General features: G+C 45.9%; 1 protein-coding gene across 1 annotated transcript in view; it reads left to right on the plus strand.

Moving 5' to 3' along the window:
- Positions 1-24,075, plus strand: part of SLC22A23 (solute carrier family 22 member 23) — a 133,029-nt gene that overhangs the window by 89,090 nt on the left and 19,864 nt on the right. The window contains 2 exon segments of the mRNA XM_038768112.1: positions 13,994-14,162; positions 20,386-20,513. Coding sequence (XP_038624040.1) covers positions 13,994-14,162; positions 20,386-20,513 — 297 coding nt within the window.

Below are 24,075 nucleotides of genomic sequence, written 5' to 3' on the forward strand. Positions count from 1 at the left end.
TGGGATGTACAAGTTGGCAACATATAGAGATGGTCCCTACCCAACAGTGGGTTCACAGTCTAGAAGGGGGAGACAGAGAACAAAACCAAACATATTAACAAAATAAAATAAATAGAATAAATATGTACAAATAAAATAAATAAATAAATAGAGAATAAATACATACAAACATATATACATATATACAGGTGCTGTGGAGAAGAGAAGGAGGTAAGGCGGGTGGATGGGGAGGGGAATGAGGTGGAGAGGAAGGGGGCTTAGTCTGGGAAGGCCTCCTGGAGGAGATAGAGAGCCTTGAAGCCGAAGGTGAGGAGTTTTTGCCTGAAGCACTCTGCTTCTGACCGTAAGACTGGGACCTGTGCTGAGACTTGATTGTCTAGATTATCCAACACTGAGCACAGTGCTTGACATGTGAACTAAATAAAATAATATCACCAACTAGAAAAATTAAACCATAGTGTTTAGAACAGGAATTTGCCATCTGTGATGAGCACAGGAGTTGCCTCAAGTATATGGTTTTTCAAGCTTCCTTTTGAGGAAATCACCAATGTGATGGCCAATCTTAAATTGGTAACCTTCAATTGGACACCCAAGACTGATGTTCAAGTTACTCAACCTACTTGATCTTGGCAAAACTGCAGAAAGGTTTTTTTATGTTATTTGTTCATTCATTCATTCAGTTGTATTTATTGAGTGCTTACTGTGTGCAGAGCCCTGAACTAAGCGCTTGGGAAGTAAGTGTTTACTATGTGTCAGGCACTATTCTAAGCACTGGAGAAGATTCAAGCTTGGACACTGTCCACGTCCCACATAGAGCTCCCAGTCTTAATCCCCATTTTTCAGATGAGATGACTGAGGCACAGAGAAGTTAAGTGACTTGCCCTGGATCACACAGCAGACAAGTGGCAGAGCTCGTATTAGAACCTAGGTCCTTCTGACTCCTAGGACTGTGCTCTATCCATTAGGCCACGCTGCTTCTGTTTAGGTATCGTGTGGTATACCATGGGATTCTCACCAAAGTCTGCCCAGTGGCAGGGCTGCCTTCCCATGGTATACTGCCACTTCGAGGTAAGCTGCCACTTCAGGCCGTTGCATGCTGGGGAGGGGCCCCTATAGACGCCCCCTGCTTTCACCCCCACAACTTAAGCGACCTTCCTTAAAGTGTCCCCCATCCCCCCCTTCCCAGTCTATACCTGACTGACTCTCCCCCACTCCCCTTCCCCGGGCAAAAGGCCCTTGTTATCATCTGGTTACATTAACGACAACCTCATTCGCACCTACTCAGCCGTCCCATTCTAGTAGGCTGTTCACTCCTCTCCCCAGGTATCTCTGCTCCCTGACCCCCCTTAACAGGTCCACCCTACTCCAATGCATAATAGTTTGTATCTGCTCTCTGTGACATCATTATCAGCCAATTTTATTATTGCTATAGCATTGTAATCGTTAACTACCCCCTGTGATGCCATCACCTATTTATATCATTGCTACTGTTTTATCGCTTCTGCATCTCAATTGTTAACCTTCCGCTGTACTGTCACTGGCCCTGCTGACCTCACCATAAACTTTCAATTCCCTTGCTCCCAACTGCCATTCCCATTCCTCACCTTCCCCTTCCCCTCTCCCACCCAGCTTTTTCCCCTCCCTCTCCCCACCAAGACCACTCCCTCTCACCCCCTACCAAGGATCCCTCTGTACCAGCTCCAGTGCTCCACGCCTCCCTCCCAGCCCCCTCCTCCCCGCCCCCACCCCATCCCAGTTCTCCTTTCCCATCGCCACCCCTCTTCCCACTCTCCCCACCTAGGCCCCCGCCAACTCATCCCAATCCAAACCCTCCCCACCCCTCACACCCTTCCCCCTCCCTCCCCTCCCTCGAGTGTGGCCTCTGGAACCCCCACTCCGTTATAAGTAAGATCCCTTTCATCCTGGACCTATTCCTTTCCAGCTCTCTACTCCTCCTCGCTCTAACTGAAACATCATCAATCAATCGTATTTATTGAGCGCTTACTATGTGCAGAGCACTGTACTAAGCACTTGGGAAGTACAAATTGGCAACATATAGAGACAGTCCCTACCCAACAGTGGGCTCACAGTCTAAAAGGGGGAGACAGAGAACAGAACCAAACATACTAACAAAATAAAATAAATAGGATAGATATGTACAAGTAAAATAAATAAATAAATAAATAAATAGAGTAATAAATATGTACAACCATATATACATATATACAGGTGCTGTGGGGAAGGGAAGGAGGTAAGATGGGGGGGGATGGAGAGGGAGACGAGGGGGAGAGGAAGGAAAGGGCTCAGTATGGGAAGGCCTCCTGGAGGAGGTGAGCTCTCAGCAGGGCCTTGAAGGGAGGAAGAGAGCTAGCTTGGCGGATGGGCAGAGGGAGGGCATTCCAGGCCCGGGGGATGACGTGGGCCGGGGGTCGATGGCGGGACAGGCGAGAACGAGGTACGATGAGATTAGCGGTGGAGGAGCAGAGGGTGTGGGCTGGGCTGTAGAAGGAGAGAAGGGAGGTGAGGTAGGAGGGGGCGAGGTGATGGAGAGCCTTGAAGCCGAGCGTGAGGAGTTTCTGCCTGATGCGCAGATTGATTGGTAGCCACTGGAGATTTTTGAGGAGGGGAGTAATATGCCCAGGGCATTTCTGGACAAAAATAATCCGGGCAGCAGCATGAAGTATGGATTGAAGTGGAGAGAGACACGAGGATGGGAGATCAGAGAGAAGGCTGATGCAGCAGTCCAGACGGGATAGGATGAGAGCTTGAATGAGCAGGGTAGTGGTATGGATGGAGAGGAAAGGGCGGATCTTGGCAATGTTGCGGAGCTGAGACCGGCAGGTTTTGGTGACGGCTTGGATGTGAGGGGTGAGTGAGAGAGCGGAGTCGAGGATGACACCAAGGTTGCGGGCTTGTGAGACGGGAAGGATGGTAGTGCCGTCAACAGAGATGGGAAAGTCAGGGAGAGGGCAAGGTTTGGGAGGGAAGACAAGGAGTTCAGTCTTCGACATGTTGAGCGTAAGGTGGCGGGCAGACATCCAGATGGAGATGTCCTGAAGGCAGGAGGAGATGCGAGCCTGGAGAGAGGGGGAGAGAGCAGGGGCAGAGATGTAGATCTGGGTGTCATCAGCGTAGAGATGATAGTTAAAGCCGTGGGAGCGAATGAAACATGGCTGTCTCCGGACGTCACGGTCTCTTCTGCTGCTCTCTTCAGTGGAGGCCTCTTCTTCTCCCGCTCCCCCAGACTCACTGGAAAAAGAGGAGGTGTCGGTTTCCTTCTCGCCCCTCAATGTCGCTTTCGCACTATTCCTCCTCCCGCCCCCTTCCTTCCCTTCCTTTGAAGCCCACATTATTCGCCTCTACCACCCCTTACAGATTTTTGTAGCCGTCATCTACCACCCCCACGGCCCCACCTCCAACTTCTTTAACGATTTTGACCCCTTCCTCATCTTCCTTCTCTCCTTTTCCATGCCCACTCTGATCCTCGGAGACTTCAACATCCACATGGATATCCCTAACGACTCTTCTGCCGCCCGCCTTCTATCTCTCCTTGACTCTGCCAACCTCTTGCTCCACCCCACCTCGCCCACTCACCAACTTGGTCATACCCTCGACCTCATCAACTCCTACCGCTGCACTGTGTCCACCCTCACCAACTCTGAAATCCCTCTCTGTGATCATAATCTTCTCACCTGCCTCCTCACTCACACTCCTTTCCCTTGTAAATCCATATTACTCCCTCACAGAGATCTCTGTTCTCTTGACCCCATCCATTTTTCTGAGTGCCTCACACCTCACCTCGCCTCCCTCTCCTCTCTACCCATTCTTGATGATCAGATTGCTGCTCTCAACTATGTCCTTTCTACTCAGACTCACTCCCCTTTCCCTTCGCCGCTCTCATACCACTAACTGCCCTCTCAAAGGTCACCAATGACCTCCTGCTTGCCAAATCCAACGGCTCATACTCTGTCCTAATCCTCTTTGACCTCTCAGCTGCCTTCGACACTGTGGACCACCCCCTTCTCCTCAACACGCTATCCAACCTAGGCTTCACAGACTCTGTCCTCTCCTGGTTCTCCTCTTATCTCTCCGGTCGTTCATTCTCAGTCTCTTTTGCCGGCTCCTCCTCCCCCTCCTATCCCCTTACTGTGGGGGTTCCTCAAGGTTCAATTCTTGGTCCCCTTCTGTTCTCGATCTACACTCACTCCCTTGGTGACCTCATTCGCTCCCACGGCTTCAACTATCATCTCTACGCTGATGACACCCAGATCTACATCTCTGCCCCTGCTCTCTCCCTCTCCCTCCAGGCTTGCATCTCCTCCTGCCTTCAGGACATCTGCATCTGGATGTCTGCCCGCCACCTAAAACTCAACATGTCCAAGACTGAACTCCTTGTCTTCCCTCCCAAACCCTGCCCGCTCCCTGACTTTCCCATGACTGTTGACGGCACTACCATCCTTCCTGTCTCACAAGCCCGCAACCTTGGTGTCATCCTCGACCCCGCTCTCTCGTTCACCCCTCACATCCAAGCCGTCACCAAAACCTGCCGGTTTCAGCTCTGCAACATCGCCAAGATCCGCCCTTTCCTTTCCATCCAAACTGCTACCCTCTCATTCAAGCATTCAAGCTCTCATCCTATCCGGTCTGGACTACTGTATCAGCCTCCTCTCTGATCTTCCATCCTCTTGTCTCTCCCCGCTTCAATCCATATTTCACGCCGCTGCCCAGTTTGTCTTTGTCCATAAACGCTCTGGGCATGTTCCGCCCCTCCTCAAAAATCTCCAGTGGCTACCAATCAATCTGCGCATCAGGCAGAAACTCCTCACCCTTGGCTTCAAGGCTCTCCATCACCTCACCCCCTACTACCTCACCTCCCTTCTCTCCTTTTACAGCTCAGCCTGCACCCTCCGCTCCTCTGCCGCTAATCTCCTCACCGTGCCTCGTTCTTACCTGTCCCGCCGTCGACCCCCAGCCCACGTCATCCCCCTGGCCTGGAATGCCCTCCCTCCCCACATCCGCCAAGCTAGCTCTCTTCCTCCCTTCAAGGCCCTACTGAGAGCTCACCTCCTCCAGGAGGCCTTCCCAGACTGAGCCCCCACCTTCCTCTCCCCCTCGTCCCCCTCTCTATCCCTTCTGCCTTACCTCCTTCCCTTCCCCACAGCACCTGTATATATGTATATATGCTTGTACATATTTATTACTCTACTTATTTATTTATTTTACTTATACATATCTATTCTATTTATTTTATTTTGTTAATATGTTTTGTTTTGTTCTCTGTCTCCCCCTTCTAGACTGTGAGCCCACTTTTGGGTAGGGACTGTCTCTATATGTTGCCAACTTGTACTTCCCAAGCGCTTAGTACAGTGCTCTGCACATAGTAAGCGCTCAAGAAATATGATTGATTGATTGATTGGGATGACAGTCTTTCTACATCAGTCAGTCGGTGGTATTCGTATTTATTTAGAACTTACGGTATGCAGAGCATTGTTTGAGGGGCTGGTAGAGTATAATAAAACAGAGTTGGTAGACGCGTTCCTTGCCCACAAGGATCCTGCAGTCTAGACAATCTTTATATGTAGCTTCTAGACTTTTACATGTAGCTCCTTGTGGGCAGGAAACATATCCACCAACTCTATTGTATTATATTCTCCCAATCGTGACTCGACTTCTTCAGCTGTAGGTTGGGATGGCAGGACCGTGCCAGAGGACAGAAGGTTCTGAGGGCAGTGGGTTCCAGACCCTACTCGGACAGAGTGAGGAAAGAAAACCAAGGGGAACCCACGAGCCTGAGTTATGGCAAGGCACGGAAGCATTGTGGCAAAATGCTGTTATACTCTTTTGGAGTCTTTTGTCCTCACAAAAGACTAAGGAGTTAATGTTGTTAAAGTCAGCAAGGCCCAGTGGACAGAGCATGGGTCTGGGAGTCAGGAGTTCCCCAGCTCCCCACTTGTCTGCTGTGCGACCTGGGCTCTGGTGTGCCAACCTGGGCAAGTCGCTTAACTTCTGGGCCTCTCAGTTTCCTCATATGGTAAATAATAAATGCTTTTTGTTTGCCCATCCACTCCCGCAGTAAAGAAAAATTCCTCACCATCAGCTTTAAGGCACCCAGTCAGCTCTCTCCTCCTAACTTACCTTGCTGATTTCCTAACCCAAACCACACACTCCACTCTTCAATGCCAATGTAATTTCTGTACCTTTAGTTTCATCTACAGCAACACTGACCCCTTGCCCACATTCTCCCTCAGAGCTGGAACTCCCTCCCCCTTCAGTCAATCAATCTGTGGTATTTATTGAGCACTTACTATGTACAGAGTGTTTGAGAGTACAATAAAACAGAATTAGCAGATGTGTTCCCTGACCATAATGATCTTACAGTCTAGAGGGGAAGACAGATGTTAAACAAAATAGGTGATTTATAATATATAATTTAAAGAAATGTACATAAGTGCTGTGGGGTTGGTGGTGGGGCGAATGGTTAAACGTCTCAAGTCACAGATCCAAGTACAACTTCATATCTAATGGTCCACTACTCTCCCCACTTTCAAACTCTCTTCAAATCCCATCTCCTCCATGTCTTCCCAGACTAAGCCCTTTATTTCCCCTCTGTGCCCTTCCCCCTGCATCGACTGTGAACTTAATCAATCAGTCGTATTTATTGAGCGCTTACTGTGTGCAGAGCACTGTACCAAGCGCTTGGGAAGTACAAGTTGGCAACACAAAGAAACGATCCCTCCCCTACAGTGGGCTCACGGTCTAGAAGGGGGAGACAGAGAACAAAACAGAACATATTAACAAAGTAAAATAAATAGACTAGATATGCACAAGTAAAATAAATAAATAGAGTAGTAAATCCGTACAAACATATATACAGGTGCTGAGGGGAAGGGAGAGGTAAGGCGGGGGAGAAGGAGAGGAGGAGGAGGGGGAGAGGTAGGAGGGGGCTCAGTCTGGGAAGGCCTCCTGGAGGAGGTGAGCTCTCAGTAGGGCCTTGAAGGGGGGAAGCGAGCTAGCTTGGCGGATGGGCAGAGGGAGGGCATTCCAGGCCAGGGGGGATGACGTGGGCCGGGGGCCGACGGCAGGACAGGCGAGAAAGAGGCACGGTGAGGAGATTAGCAGCAAAGGAGCGGAGGGTGCTGGCTGGGTTGCAGAAGGAGAGAAGGGAGGTGAGGTAGGAGGGGATGAGATGATGGAGAGCCTTGAAGCTGAGGGTGAGGAGTTTCTGCCTCATTAATGATAATGATGGTAACTGTTAAGTGCTTAGTATGTGCCAAGCACTGTTCTAAGCACTGGAGTAGATACCAGGTAATCAGGTTGTCCCACATGGGGCTCAGTCTTAATCTCCATTTTAAGGATGAGGGAACTGAAGCCCAGAGAAGTTAAGTGACTTGCCCAAAGTCACTTTGCTCATTCCACTAAGCCAACTTGCTGGGTACCCCTTAGGCCCTTTGGTATTCACCCCAGTCTTATAGCACTCTACTATTTTCCCTATTCCCTACTCTAATTTATGTCTCCCCCAAGGGAGTGTTTAAGTGCTTACTGTGTGCCAGGCACAGTATGAAGCACTGGGATAAGTACAAGATAATAATGTCCCAAAGGGAGCTCAAAATCTAAGTCAGTGGGAAAAGAGGTATCTAATTCCCATTTTGCAGAAGAGGGAACTGAGACACAGAGAAGTGACTCACCCAAGGTCATTAACAGACAAATGGCGGAGTCAGGATTAGAATCCAGGTTCTCTGACTTCCGGACCCAGGCTCTTTCCACTGGACTATGCTGCTTATATCTTCCCAAGTGCTTAGTACAGTACCTGCACACGGTAAGCATTCAGTGAATACTGTTGACTGACTGATTGTTTTCCTTCCCCCTCAGACTGTGAGCCCTGTTTGATCTGATTGGATTATATTCACCCAATGCTTTTAAAAAAAAAATAATGGTACTTAAGTGCTTTCTATATGCCAGGCATTGTACTAAGCACTGGAGTAAATACAAGCTAATCGGGTAGGACGAAGTCCATGTCCCCATTTTGCAGATGAGGTAACTGAGGCACAGAGAAGTTAAGTAACTTGCCCAAGGTCACACAACAGACAAGTGGTGGAGTCACGATTAGAACTCAGGTCCATCCAACTCCTAGACCAGTGCTCTGTCCATTGGGCAACGCTACTTCTTGCCTCACTACTACTCACTGTGCTTAGCGGGCGGTACGTGGCACAAAGTATGCGCTTAACAAATACCCCTAATTTTATCATTATTATTCTCATCATCTGAAAAAGTCCTTCAGGCTTTCTGATGTTTCAAAGGATTTCACTTGGATTGATTCAGTTTATTCACTTTTAGTACATAGTGTGTTGGGTAGAGAAGCAGTGTGGCTCAGTGGCAAGAGCACGGGCTTTGGAGTCAGAGGTCATTGGTTCAAAACCCGGCTCCGCCAACTGTCAGCTGTATGACTTTGGGCAAGTCACTTAACTTCTCTGGGCCTCAGTTAGCTCATCTGTAAAATGGGGATTAAAACTGTGAGCCCCTGTGGGACAACCTGATCACCTTATAACCTCCCCAGCGCTTAGAACAGTGCTTTGTATGTAGTAAGCACTTAACAAATACCATTATTATTATTATTATGGCAGAACAATAAATACATTTTCTTGTAGTATTATCATCTGCTTGACTTTAGAATTGATGGGCTGGATCCCCATGTCCATATTCCATGGCAAGAGCCATAAGAAAAACAAAACAAGGGTAGCCTTCTAGCTTGAAGGCTTACTTTCAAGTAAACATTCCAATCCCTGGAGTTTAAAAATCCATTTTATGAAATGGAGTAGACAAAGAGTGGGCATTACAGCTTGACTGTTTAAAGGATTACCTTCAATTTTCAAATGGAGACAAATGGTAAGGTGAGATACTTACCAAATTACCCCTCTAGGCTTCATGTTCCCAGGAGGCTTACTGACATCTGTGAGGTGTAGTTAACTTTATATGGCTTAATCCAGACTGAAAACAAGAGTTATGTGACTCATTTCCACGGCTTGTTAGCAAATGCAAAGTAGCTTTAATTACGCTTGTATCTCCTTCTGAAATTATGCTTCTGAGTGTTAGCTTGCTTGTTGGAGCCAACATGTTGGGCTAGCTAGGTAAGGGAGTTGAGTGTGCATAGCTTCTACTTGGGTGGGACCTTGACCATTCAGGTGAGACAGTGCCCAGGTTCTCACTCCCACACTCCCCAAGGCAACCGTATTGGTCCCTGAAGCTCAGCACCATTAAACAGATGCTCAAGATAGTCGTGGTGAGGCAAGGAAGAGAGAGAAAATGCCATATCAACTGGGAAGCAGCATGGCCTAGTTCATAAAGCACAGGCCTGGGAGTCAGAGGACCTGGGTTCTAATCCCAGTTCTGTTGAATTATGCACTCCCAAGTACTTAGTCCAGTATTCTGCATGCAGTAAGTGCTTAGTAAGTATTACTGATCAATCCTTAGAGTGCCTTCTCTTGCCTAGGGGTTGGTAAGTAAATGGTACTATAAAAACTGAGCTTTATGGGCCAACTGTGTGTTTGGCTTATAAAGTTCCCTGGAACTGTAATGTTCTCTTGCTAGACTCTGCTCTTGGGAAAAATATATCCAGTACAAACATGCTTTGCAGCTTAATTGGCTCTCTCTATATGATAAATTCCTTCAAGACAGCAGGATTTACCTAATGATAGTAGTTATTTGTTAAGCACTTATTAAGCACCATGTAAGCGCTAAGTACTAAGGCAGGTACAAGATAATTCTGGCTAGACATAGCCTCAGTAATGATAATGATGATAATAATGATGATATTTGTTAAACGTTTACTGTGGAGTAGAAGCAGTATGGTTTAGTGGCTAGAACACAGGCCTGGGAGCCACAAAGTCATGGGTTCTAATCCTGGGTCTGCTACTTTTCTGCTGTGTGACCTTGGGCAAATCACTTAACTTCTCTGTGCCTCATTTCCCTCATCTGTAAAATGGGGATTAAGACTGTGAGCCCTTTTGGGGAAAGGTACTGTGTCCAACCCAATTATCTTGTATCTACTCTAGCATTTAGAACAGTGCCTGGCCACATAGTAAGCAAATAACAAATACCATCATAATAATAGTAATTATTATTATTATCATTATGTGCCAAGCACTGTTCTTATCATTGAGGTAGATACAAGGTAATTAGGTGTCCCACATGGGGCTCACAGTCTCATAATCCCCATTTTACAGATGAGGTAACTGAGGCACAGAGAAGTGAAGTGACTTGCCCAAGGTCACACAACAGGCAAGTGGTAGAGCAGGGATTAGAACCCAGGTCCTCTGATACCTAGCACCATGCTTTTCCCATTGGGCCACGCTGCTGTTTGTGATAATTAGGGAAGTGCTCGAGGGGTCAGTCAGTGCCACTGTTGGAACTGTTTCCCTAGAACAAGGTCACCTGCTGAAGGAGACTTGGGAAAGTTGTAATGCAGCCTGGTGTGGTGGTGGAGCGTAGAGCCAGTTCTTCGTGGTAGCCCAGTGCAAGCCTGGCACAGGAGGTGAGGAGATAGAGAAGCCCTTCCCTATAGACTGTAAGTGCCTTTTGGGCAGGGTCACGTCTACCAACTTCATTGTATTAAACTTTCCCAAGCACCTACTACAGTGCTCTGCACACAGTCAGAGCTCAATAAATACCATCGATTGACTGATTGAAAGGGAGATGGAATAAGCCGTAAGATAATGGCCAAGGACACAACAAACTTCCTATTCTTTAATCGAAATCTCCAACTGGGGGGAGGTTGAAAAATGGTGCTCAGGAGCCCACTCAAGGCACCCCTTTCACTCTCAAAAGGAAGGATCTCAGAGTGTGTGGATGTTTTTCCAAAAGGTTTTTCAAGTTCTGTACTCATTTACTCCAGATTAATGCCACAGGTGGAGTGGCCAGGTTTGTTTACAGTGGAGCTGCAGAACATATCAATTGTCTTGATCCAGGAGATAAGGAAACTATTAATGGAGCTCTGGACCTTTGAAAAAAGAAACTAAAGGGGTCAGGGGTTGGGGAAAGGGGTCAACTCACTAGTCCTGGTGCTCTCTCCAAGCCTAGTGGAAGAATCCACTAATAATAATAATAATAATAATAATAATAGTAGTTGAGGTATTTGTTAAGCACTTCTATGTTCCAAGCTCTATACTAAGCTCAGGGATAGATAAAGGATAATTAGATTGGCCACATTTTCTACCCCTCAAAGAGCATCCAATCTAAGTAGGAGGGAGAACAAGGTATTAAATCCCTTTCACAGTTGAGGAAACTGAGGCACAGAGAGGTTGGGCAACTTGCCCAGGGTCACACAGCGGGCAAGTGGTAGAGTTGGGATTGGAACCCAGGTGTCTGACTGCCAGACCCATGCTCTTTTCACTAGGCCATGCTGCTTCCCATGTGTAGGGGCATAGTTGAGTCAAAGTTTAGAGGGTCTAGGTTTTCTGAGAACCTCAAAAGTTTTCAGTAGTGCAGCCCCCATGCCCTCTTCTTTCTACAAGAAACGCTTTTAAGGTACCAGCTATGAGATGGGACTTTCTTTGCCCTAGAACTAGATAATCTTGCATTCTAGTTTAAATTTTAGCACAGCTACCATGGATTAAAATCTTCAGTTCTCACAGGAGAGAAATGAAGCAGGTCGATATCTGAGCAGGAATTACCTTGTCTTCATCATTATTTTTAAGTAAACACCGTTCACTTGTGTCTAAGGAACAGAGCTTTGTTGTAAGGGAGGCAAACAAGCCGGTGCCATGTTAACTATCCAAGTATGTCTTCATCTGTTCTGACATCTGTCAACATGTCAGAGCTGATAGTGTTGTGGCGCCATGACAATGCTTTTGAAGAGAGCCTCTTCCTTCCCAGCAAGGGACTGTTAACTTAGTCTGAGAATGTGATAGAGTACAAGGTGGGAAAGGAACTGCAGGCACCAAGACCACTCTGGTGACCTTTGAGAGACAAATTTACTGGCAACAGGTAGAGCTGCAGTTTTTACATTAGGTGAGAGCGATTGGAGCATTGGGTCTGCCTCTGTTTCCTGGCACCATTTGGCTCCTAAAGCGCACTCCAGGGCTCTTGGTGTGTTGGAATGGAAACAGCAGGCAGGATCAAACGGGCAGGATTTGGGCGTTTTATTTTCAGCTCATTACCTTCCTTCTGAGAATTCCTGCACGGACTAGGGTTGGGCTACCACCCTTTCCTCTCCATCCAAACGGCTACCCTGCTCGTTGGAGCTCTCATCCTATCCCGTGTGGACTACTCTATCAGCCTCCTCTCCGATCTCCCATCCTCTTGTCTGTCCCCATTTCAATCCATACTTCACGCCGCTGCCCGGATTGTCTTTGTCCAGAAACGCTCTGGGCATGTTACTCCCCTCCTCAAAATTCTCCAGTGGCTACCAATCAACCTATGCATCAGGCAGAAACTCCTCACCCTCGGCTTCAAGGCTCTCCATCACCTCGCCCCCTCCTACCTCACCTCCCTTCTCTCCTTCTACAGCCCAGCCCGCACCGTCCGCTCCTCTGCCACTAATCTCCTCACCATGCCTAGTTGTCGCCTGTCCCGCCGTCAACCCCCGGCCCATGTCATCCAACTCGCCTGGAAAGCTAGCTCTCTTCCTCCCTTCAAGGCCCTACTGAGAGCTCACCTCCTCCAAGAGGCCTTCCCAGACTGAACCCCCTCCTTCCTCTCCCCCTCCTCCCCTTCTCCATCTCCCCCACCTTACCTCCTTCCCTTCCTCACAGCACCTGTATATATGTATATGTGTTTGTACATATTTATTACTCTATTTATTTATTTGTTTTACTTGTACATATCTATTCTATTTATTTTATTTTGTTAATATGTTTGGCTTTGTTCTCTGTCTCCCCTTTCTAGACTGTGAGCCCACTGTTGGGTAGGGACCGTCTCTATATGTTGCCAGTTTGTACTTCCCAAGTGCTTAGTACAGTGCTCTGCACACAGTAAGCGCTCAATAAATACGACTGATTTATAAGAACCCAGGAAGACAATAAACCCAGAGTGCTGAGGCCAGAGGCATAATTTTCACTCATCACTGATCAGGCTGTGCTCTCCAGAGCTCAACTGTCAAAACTGCCCTTATGAACAGGGATCATGTCTGTCTGTCTGTCGGCCTTTGAATTTGGATATGTTCTTTCCCCTACTAAGATTGTGAGCCCCATGTGGGACAGGAACGATTACTGACCTGATTATTTTACCTACCCCAGCACTTAAAACAATGCTGACACATAGTAAGTGCCGTAACAAATACCATGATAATAACATCCCTCCTCCTAAGTGCTCAGCACATTGCTCGACACAGAATAAATGCTCAATAAGTACCACTGTGGTTGGATGACTGATTAACTGCTACAGCCTTAGCCTTCCCAAAAGTGGAGAATGCAATGCTGCCTCATCCTGCCACCCTCCCAGAGCAGGGTGGGAGCCCCAGGTGGTGGTGGTGGGTGGTAATTGGACAGACCTGCTGGTCAGGAACTGCCAAGACCGATTTTCCTATCTATTTGGGGGATTTGTGAATGGAGAGCCCTGCGCTGTCCTGTCCAGTGGGACCCCTGGACCACAGTGTCCCAGACCACTTGGTAGCCCAGCCCCAAGCACAAGGAGGCAAACAGACTGACCAGGGAGGGCCTCAACCCCAGTCTGGGGGCTTGCAGAAGGTCCTTTTTGGTAAGAAAATCAGGTCTCTCCTGAATCAAACCTTTCCTTTTAGGGGGCTAATGGGAGAGGGGTGTTAAGGGGAGGGTGGAGAAGCTGAAAGTATCTGTAAAACAATTGGCTGGCATGCATGGGGGCCATCTTGATGAAGGTTCTGGTACAGGTTCCATCTAGAATGTCAGAAGCAGCAGCCATCTTTGGAATACATTACAACCACCCCTGCCAGCTCGAGGTAGCTGCCCACCTCACAGTCTGAAGCCATCCCTGATGCTGCCTGCGGATTGCTCATTTCCTCGTCTCTGCTTGTGTATTTCAGGAATCGAACTCTGCCCTCCCAGCCGTCGGTTCATGGTCACCATGGTGGCCAGCTTTGTAGCAATGGCCGGTCAGTTCCTCATGCCCGGCCTGGCTGCTCTCTGCGGGGACTGGCAAGTCCTGCAGGCCCTCATCATCTGCCCTTTCCTGCTGATGCTTCTATACTGCTCGTAAGTATTAGCCTCACATATCCTGCTCAGTGGTCCAGTGCTCCGAGGACTTAGCTAGCTCATTCTGGGCAGGGAACATGTCTGCTAATTTCTCTCATACCATACTCTCCCAAGCACCTAGGACAGTGCTCTGTATAATTAAACACTCCGTAAATACCACCGATGGATCTATGGCTCACACATGTTTAGGAAAGGAAGGTCTCTGACCCTTCCAGTTTGGATGATAACTTTACCACCAGGGAAACCCCCACAGCAGACTGAACATCGAGCTTTCCTATTGTTATTCATGTAAGAATGCCCTTTCCTTTGGCCAGTGGGAAAGTCTGACATAGAATGTACACACAGGCTTTGTGTTTATTTTGCTTTTTGACTTGTTGCTTGTTTGGCCATCAAGCCATCGTGTGCCAGGGCTTTCTGGAGTATGGGAGAGGTTGAAAGGAGCATGGTCATGGGTCATTTATAATAAGTTATTTAAAGTCATCGATCAGTTTGAAAGAGAAATATCAGGAAGTGAGGATACAGTTTGCCTTTTTTCAGCCTCACGGAAAAAGCCATGGGCCTGAGAGTCAGGGAGCTGGGTCCCAACCCCAACTCTGCCACTGGCTTTCTGGGAGACCGTGGGCAAGTCACTGACCTTCTGGACCTCAATTTCCTCATCTGTAAAATGGGGATTAAATATATGTTCTCCTTCCCTCTGTAACCATGAGCCCCATGTGGGATGGGGAAGGTGTCCGAGCTGTATATACTTCATCTACCCCAGTCAGTGTCCTCTTCCTCCAAAAAGCAGCCTTCTCTTCTCCAGCATGAACAACCATAATTCTTTTAACCTCTCCTCAGAAAGCTTATTTTCCAACCCTTCTGCTATTTTTGTTCCACTTCTCTGGAATGTCTACCACTTCTCCATAGCCTCTTCAAAATGTAGTGTCCAAAACCAGCCCTTCTGTTGTCTTGTTCTGCTATACTTGGGCCTGAGCATTCTTTTCTGAATCGATCAAGGCCACTTTAAATTTCATCCTGTCCCCCAGAGGATTGGTAGTGCCCACTCCCGACCACCACCCCACCACCACAGTTTTGATGAGTACTCTCCCGATCCTTCATCCAAAGCCCCAATCTTCTGGGGGACAGGATGAAATTTAAAGTGACCTTGATGGATTCAGAAAAGAATGCTCAGGCTCAAGTATAGCAGAACAAGTCAACAGAAGGGCTGGTTTTGGACACTACACTTTGAAGAGGCTATGGAGAAGCGGTAGACATTCCAGAGAAGAGGAACAAAAATAACGGAAGGGTTGGAAAATAAGCTTTCTGAGAGGTTAAAAGAATTATGGTTGTTCATGTTAGAGAAGAGAAGGCTGCTTTTTGGAGGAAGAGGACACTGACTGGGGTAGATACAGTATATGCAGCCCGGACACCTTCCCCATCCCACATGGGGCTCATGGTTTCAGAGGGAAGGAGAACACATATTTAATCCCCATTATACAGATGTGGAGACTGAGGTCCAGAAGGTCAGTGACTTCTGAAGAGGGCCTCTGAGTGGGTGTTTTCTACAGCACTAAACCCACCTGTGAAATGTGCTTTCTTTGACCTGTGGGATAAGTGCAGTGCAATTTAGCTGGCCTGGGGAGTATTTACTATTCTGAGTTCTGAGCGCTTAGTACAGTGCTCTGCACACAGTAAGCACTCAATAAATATGATTGAGTGAATGAATGAATGAATTTATTTGCCTACGTGTTGCATTTTCCAGTAGGCATAAAATAGAAAGCAGAACTCTGCCATAGGACTCCTCTTTTCCACCTGTTCTTTCCCCACTCTTTGCTTCTCTCCTTTGAAGTCATGTCCATGTTGTCTGTGGACTATATATACGTATATATATTATGTATGTGTGTATACAGATATGTATATCTATCTAAATGTATAAATCGATAGATGTAAATATATGCATGTGCACGTACACTCTGAAGCTTTTCAGAATTTAATCCTGATAATTTAAGGGACACTTAAGACATTTATGGCCAAGACATGATATCATGGTAGTCCCCAGAATCTCCAGTAATGGATTTTTGTTGGAGACGTAGATCCAAATTGCATGTCTATTTCTTACTACCCAGAATATTAAGGAGAATGCTTTATTTCACATAGATATTCATTTTTTGTTCAGAAGGTGGAAGGCTGTTCAAATAACTCTTATCCAAGATACTGTGCATTGTCTAAACCTCAAATTTGGAGAGGATCTTATCCAAATTATGGAAGGCCTTGTGCAGAGATAAAGAAGAATGTGGAATAAGAAATGGAGGGGAAAAAGAGCAGGAACACAAGAAACTCGAGTAAGATGTTTTAAGAAATGGCAGGGGGATTAGAAGGCAGCAGGATGCCAGCATGGTACTGTGCCATCCCTTCAAATCTGGGGAGGGGTAGACAAGGTTTAAGGTCACATCTTCTCCAACTCCCTCTACCTTCTGTTCTGCATGTCTATGCACTTGGATCTGTACCCTTTTGCACTTGGTATTCATACCACCCTCAGCCCCACAGCACTTAGGTACATATCTGTAGTTAATTCATATTAATGTCTGTCTCACCCCCTAGACTATAAGCATAATTATGGGCAGGGAAGACATAATTATGTCCACCAACTCTGTGGTATTGTACCATCCAAAGCACTTAGAATAGTCCTTTGCACATAGTAAGCACTGAACAAATATCATCATTATTATATTATTATTCAGTGCACTGCATCCAGTAAACACTCAATGAATACCACTGTTTGGTTAATTTATTAATTACAAATAGGTTTTTCCACTGTATCTAAATGGGATCGGGCATGAAATGATAATCAGACCTTGAGTTTGTACAGTGCCAGGCTTTCAAGGGTGCAGATTAATTATTTTACTTACACATCCCTTGGAGTGGGGAGAGACAGGAGGCAGGACAGTCAGCAAGGGGGCTGGTACAGAAATCAAGGTGGGTTAGGTTAAGTGCTTGGATCAGCTTGGTAGCAGTTTGGACTGGGAGGAAAGGGCAGATTTTAGTGATGTTTTGAAGCTAGATTCATCAGGATTTGGTGACAGATTCAGTGTTTGAGTTGTGTGAGAGAGATGAATCAAGGATAATGCCAAAGTTACGGGCTTGTGAGACAGGGAGAATAGTGGTACTCTCTACAGTGATGAGAAAGCCAGGGAGAGGACAGGGCTTCGGTGGGAATTCTGTTTTGGACTTGTTGGAGGTCTCAGCAGGATGTTCAGGACATTCAGGTTTAGAAAGAGAAGTTGCTTCATTCTGGACTTTAGTGCGAGCATTGGCACATGCAAATGATAGAAAAGAATATATTGTCACGGCAAGCATGGGAAAAATATTCTGATAAGCAGCGTGAACCATTAAGACAGCAACCAGCTCCTGAAGAGGGCCATTTAGGCCAGGCTTCTTTAGTCATATTTCAGTGCAAGTAAAGCTTTTAATTGAATACTAATTTACGTAATGGTCCTCAATTTGGGCTGAAAGCACACTCTGAGGAAGGGTGGTGGATACATCTGAAATGGGTAAAGATGCTGAGTTTGTAAACTGTTATGTAAGTTGGACCATATGTCCTTTTTAAAGGGGTGAAAGCCTTTTGTTCAGCAGTCTCCGTGATCATAGAAAGCCTGGGAAAGCCAGTTGAAAGCGACAAGGAGCAGTGGGTAAAATCAGGAGGAAATAAGTGGAAATTCAATCTGTGCATGCAGCACTGGGGAATGTCTGTCCAGCTGAGAAAGACCAAATCTTGAAATAGATCAAAACAGATCATGATTTTGTCAGAACCTCATTTGGTGGGAGAGAAAGTGAGATTTTTAGGTCACGAGGGAAGGTGTATTATATATATGTCCAACATTCCAAAATGCCTTTGAATTCAGGGAAACGTGCTAGTCATGCAAAAAAACAGGATGCCCAGGCAATTTGCTATATCTATTAAGAGAATAAGAAAAATCTAAGAAAAGCTATGATTAGGGTCATACTGACAGCAACAGTGTCTCCTCTTTCACATCCATCCTAATCCTCCTACCATCCGACATTCCTTCCAATAACCCTCCTTGCACCTATCCTCTGACAGCCCTAATTTTTTCCTCGAATAAACCTAATTTTGCTTTTTTTTATAGCCTTGTAAACCTCTCCTTTATGAAACAACTCAAGCCTTCTTTGTGAACCTTCTGGAATTTTCTGCCTGTACTGTTTACAGTGGGCAGAAAACAGTATTAGGGGCTTGAAAGAGCTGGTAGACTTGATTCCTGCTTGCAAGGAGCTTACAATCTAGTAACTAGGTCTGTATGCTTATCACCTTTGGGGCAGAAACAGTGTTTCTTTTTACCCGTTTTGAACTGACAACTTCTAACTTCACGGGTTGCTTCTTCATAAGTAACAATTCCACATTTGTCTTGTGGACATGAATGAATTAGAAATTTCAGTTATATCCTCTCATAGCCAGCACCTTTCCAGACTGCAAAGGTCTGATCTCTTCAGCCTGTCCTTGTGGGGAGGCTATTTCTACCCTCAGATTTCTCATAAATTTGCTGGAGATTATCATAGAGTCACTCTCTAATCTACATTTCTCAAATGTCAGTAAATGTTGATAATCCCAACTCATTCTTGGGCCTTATTGAAACAAAGACATTATAAGGCTGGAATAGTAGTAATCCTTTATTAACAGGGCAGAAGCAGAAATAAGAGGCAAAGTAATCACTTCCTCACACAAACTGGCTCCCAACCAAGTTTGAGAGAAACAATGTGGCTTAGTGAAAAGAGTCTAAGATTGGGAGTCAGGAGACCTGGGCTCTAATCCCAGCCTATACCAGTTGCCTGTTGGGTAACCCTGGGCAAGCAGCATAATCATTTCAGTGCCTCAGTATCTTCATCTGTAAAATGGGGATTTAAATGGAAAGTAGCATGGCGTCCTGAAAAGAGCATAGGCCCTGGTGTCAGAGTGCTTGAGTTCTAATTCCTGCTCTGTCACATGTCTGCTGTATTACCTTGGGCAAGTTATTTAACAGTGCTTTGCACATAGTAAGCACTTAATAAATGCCATCATTATTATTTAACTTCTCTGTGCCTTAGTTTCCTCATCTACAAATGGAAGATTCAATCCTAATAATAATAATAATAATAGTGATGGTATTTATTAAGCGCTTACTATGTGCAAAGCACAGTTCTAAGCGCTGAGGGGATACAAGGTGATCAGTTGTCCCACATGGGGCTCACAGTCTTAATTCCCATTTTACAGATGAGGAAACTGAGGCACAGAGAAGTTAAGTGACTTGCCCAAAGTCACACAGCTGACAATTGGTGGAGTTAGGATTTGAACCCATGACCTCTGACTCCAAAGCCCATGCTCTTTCCACTGAGCCATGCTAATCCTACTCCCTCTACTTAGACTGTGAGCTCCATATGGGACAGGGACTGTCTCCAACCTGATTAACTTGTACCTACTCCAGTGCTTAGGGACAGTGCTTGACACAGTAAGTGCTTAGCAAGTACCATAGTTATTATTATAGTTACTAGTGCTGGATTCAGGAGAATCTCATCAGTCAGATTACTATATGATTGCAGTTCCCCTGTTGCTAAATGCTTTAAACAAATATTAAAATACAAACAATAAAACAGTGAACAATAAAATCTGACTTCCCATCCAACTTTTCCTTCAGGGGTTAAATTACCCACATAAACAGGATATTAAGAAGTGTGAACATAATAGGGAAACTGGTTCAATCTGTTCTTCAGAACACAGGCACACTTCAATGCAAACACAGTATGGCAGAGGATCAGAGCAGGTTTGAAAGGAATTTTAGGCCTCAAACATATTCCCTGTACTTATTTCTGGTGAGCCTCAATCTGGAGGAATTTTGCGAAAGGAAAGGATTGTTATTCCTATAAAACGAGAGTAGAAACAGGCCAGAATTAAATTACTCCATGGGGTGATATGATACTTAGATACTATAACGTACAGATGAGTAAATAAAATGCAAATGAGCTTGGGGCCAGATGGTAGAGAATCCAAAAAGCATGGGGGTAAGCATGTCAGAAACATCCAATGTGTCAAATTATTGGAAGCCAACAGTTGTCTTTACAAAACATCAAATAAAATGTAGTCTTACAGGTTTAACAATCCAGAACAACAACAACAACAACAACAACAAAAAAGCACACTTTTTCTTCCAGCAGAGGAATTTGCAAACTGTCATTAATTTGCTTTGTTTCTGTGCATTATCTTCCCAGAATCCCTCCGGTGGCTGATGGCCACCCAGCAGTAGGAGCCGGCAAAGAATCTCATAATTCACTTCACCCACAAGAACAGGATGAACACTGAGGGGGATATCAAAGGGGTCATGCCTGGTGAGTGTCTGTGTCTTCTGCCCCACAAACGCAACCTTGTTCCCCAGAGCAGGAGAGGTTTGCCCTGCTGATTGACCTCCAGATTTAACTGGTTTAGTTGTGACCGGCTGGTTGTTTCCACCAGACCAGAAATCACTCTGGCAGTGATTTGAGTCAGGTCTGGACTAAGGGATGTGGCATGGGGAGGTTCACCTGAGTTACTTGGAAGGGAGTCGAAACCTCTCCAGACAGCCCAGGGTGGTAATCTGGTTATTTTCCTGATTTTGTAATGAAGTCAATGTAGAAGTAAATTCAGAGGCCTGAAAGTGAGAAATCGTTCCTACTGTAAACCTGGCCTTAACAGCACTAGCTGAATGGGCTATTCAGCACTCTTATTTTTTTTATAATGGCATTTGTTAAGCACTTACTATATGCAGAGCACTGTTCTAAGCACTAGGGGGGTTACAAGATGATCAGGTTGTCCCACATGGGGCTCACAGTCTTAATCCCTATTTTACAGATGAGGGACCTGAGGCCCAGAGAAGTTAAGTGACTTGCCCAAGATCACACAGCAGACAGGTGGTGGAGTTGGGATTCGAACCCATGACCTCTGACTCCAAATCCTGGGCTCTTTCCACTGAGCCACACTGCTTCTCCATTGGCAGCTCTCTGTAGTCTCTAGCTGCTTAGTTCTGATTGCTTTAGCAATCCCACCTGTCTCCCTAATTACCAAAGGTGAACATGGACTGGCCTATTAAGGCTCAGTTTGCTCCTCCTCAATTCTATAATGGTGTAGGATTGTGCTTCACTGCAGGGACATCCCTGTGGCGGAAGAATGCCTACACATTCAATCGTAATTATTGCGTGCTTATTGTAGAAAGAACACTGTACTAAGCACTTGGTTAAGTACAATACAAACTAGTCAGCCTGTTAGAATTACCAGCCCAGAATGTCCCAGCCCCCATCTCTTTGGACAGTTTTCTTTTGAGTTGGGGAGACTCAACAGGGGTCATCCCTGATCTTCCAAGTTGTGGAAAGTGTTGGCTTCTGCCAAGGGTGAGTAGACTAGAAACAGAAACAGTGGTGGGCTAAGGGTCGGTCCAACATTTGTTCATGAACATACTTTATACAGCTTCTGGGTCACTGTGAGGGGTGGTGGATGAACAAAGAATAGAAAATCTTCTCTGGACTCTTGATGGAATGTGTCATGCCTCCAATGAGAAATGAGACAGGCAAAGAGAAATTGCTGCTATTAGGGTTTGGTCTGGAGCCCACTGTGCCCAGCATACGTATCCACAAGGCATTAGGTGTTGCTATAACTGTATGTTTCCAATAGTTGTGCGTATCCTATCTCTCCCCCTCCTGCCCAACTTTAACTGATAATAATAACTATGGTATTTGTCAAGCGCTTACTATGTGGAAGTCACTGTACTAAGCGCTGGGGTGGATACAAGCAAATTTGGTTGGACACGGTCCCTGTCCCATATGAGGCTCACAGCCTCAATCCCTACTTTACAGATGAGGTAACTGAGGCCCAGAGAAGTGAAGTGACTTGCCCAAGGTCACAAAGCAGATAAGTGGCGGAGCTGGGATTAGAACCCATGACCTTCTGACTCCCAGGCCCGTGCTATATCCACTATACCATGCTTGTTCTGTTTTAAGTCTTAAAGAATAATGCACTTTGGGGAATGCCTTACAATGATGTTATGAGGTCAGAAATGACCAAAGTAATATGACAGTACATTGGAAGTGAAATCACTCCCTAAAATCAAGGTATTATCACAGCAATGGAATTTGGGGTTGAGTAGATGTCAGTTCCTCTCCATTGCATGTAGACTCAAGGGGCATAAAATCATGGGGCTGTTGTGAGGAAAATGGGGGTGGAGATAGGAGGACTGTAAGCTTGTTATGTGCAGGGAATGTGTCTGCTAATTTCATTGCATTGTACTATCCCAAGCCCTTAGTACAGTGCTGTACACCCAGCAAGTGCTTAATAAATGTTAATCAGACCTCAGATGGATTTTTAAGTTGCTAGGTTTTTTTGGTTGGGTGCGCGCGCACGTGTGTGTGTGTGTGTGTGTGTGTGGTTGCAGGGGGGTGGTATTTTGTTAAACATTTACTATGGGTCAAGCACTGTACTACGCGCTGGGATAGATATAAATCTATCAGATTGAACACAATCCCTTTCCCACTTGGGGCTCACAGTCTAAGTAGGAGGGAGGGGGATTGAATCCCCATTTTACAGTTGAAGATACTGGGGTGCAGAGAAGTTAAGTGACTTGTCCAGGGTCACACAGCAGCAGTTAGCAGAGCTATGATGAGAGCCCAGGTCCTCTGACTCCTAGACCCAGACTTTCCACTAGGCCATGCTATGTAATATGCTGTCCGAGCAATTCGATCCATACCCACCCGGGCTACTTCCTCTTTGGATTAAAAACAGGATTATCCTGACCTTTAGTCACTGCTATTTATGTGGTGTGGGGTGCTGAGTTTCCTTATCTATCTGGGCTGTAAAAAGTTTAGGCCCAACCCTTTCAACCACAGCTATTTCTCCTTTGAAATCCTTAAGTTGGGTCTTCGGTTTCTTAAGCACCTCACTCTTCATTTGGAGAGATAGGGTCCTCAAGATTGAAAACTCCTTGTTGGCAGGAAAAAGGTCTCAGCTCTTTTTCCCACGCATTCAGTACACTGATCAGCACACAGTAAGCACGCAATAAATACTATCAATTGAGGATTTTTTTTCAATCAGTCAACTGGTATTTATTGAGTGCTTACTGTACTAAGTGCTTGGGAGAGTACAGTATAACAGAGTTGGTGCATATGTTCCCTGCCCACAATGTGGATTTTCAGGCAGACCCTTCCAGAGAAAGTAGTAGCATATCCAAGGTGGAATGAGCTACAATGTTGGCAATCAGCGGTCAGGAGTCGAAGTAGACCTATGCCTGAAACACAATGATAATAATAATAACTATTATTATTATGGTACCTGTTAAGCATAAACTATGTGCCAAGCACTATTCTAAGCACTGGGGTAGATGCAAGGTAATCAGGTTGTCCCACATGGGGCTCACAATTATAATCCCCATTTTACAGATGAAGTAACTGAGGCACAGAGAAGTTAAATGACTTGCCCAAGGTCACACAGCAGACAAGTGGTGGAGCCAAGATTAAAACCCATGACCTTCTGAATCCCAGGCCTGTGATCTAGCCACTGATAATAATAGTAATAATTATGGTATCTGTTAAGTGCTTATTCCGGGCACTGTACTAAGCGCTGGGGTGGGTACAATCAAACTGGGTTGTTCCCAGTCTCTGTCCCACAAGAGGTCACAGTCTTAATCCCCATTTTACAGATGAGGCAAGTTAGGCACAGAGGTGTAAAGTGACTTGTCTAAGGCCACATAGCAGACAGGTGGCACAGCCAGAATTAGAACCCATGTCCTTCTTATTTCCAGGCCCATGAACTACCCCATTCTGCTCTGAAGCAGCATGCAGAAAGGGAAGAGGAATGGGGTGGGGGAAGGGACAGAATGCCCCCATACAGCATGTTGGAGAATTGATTTCTGTTGACATCAATCTTGTG

This window comes from Tachyglossus aculeatus, chromosome Y2 (genome assembly GCF_015852505.1).
Source record: "Tachyglossus aculeatus isolate mTacAcu1 chromosome Y2, mTacAcu1.pri, whole genome shotgun sequence".
In the NCBI taxonomy this organism is placed as follows: domain Eukaryota; kingdom Metazoa; phylum Chordata; class Mammalia; order Monotremata; family Tachyglossidae; genus Tachyglossus; species Tachyglossus aculeatus.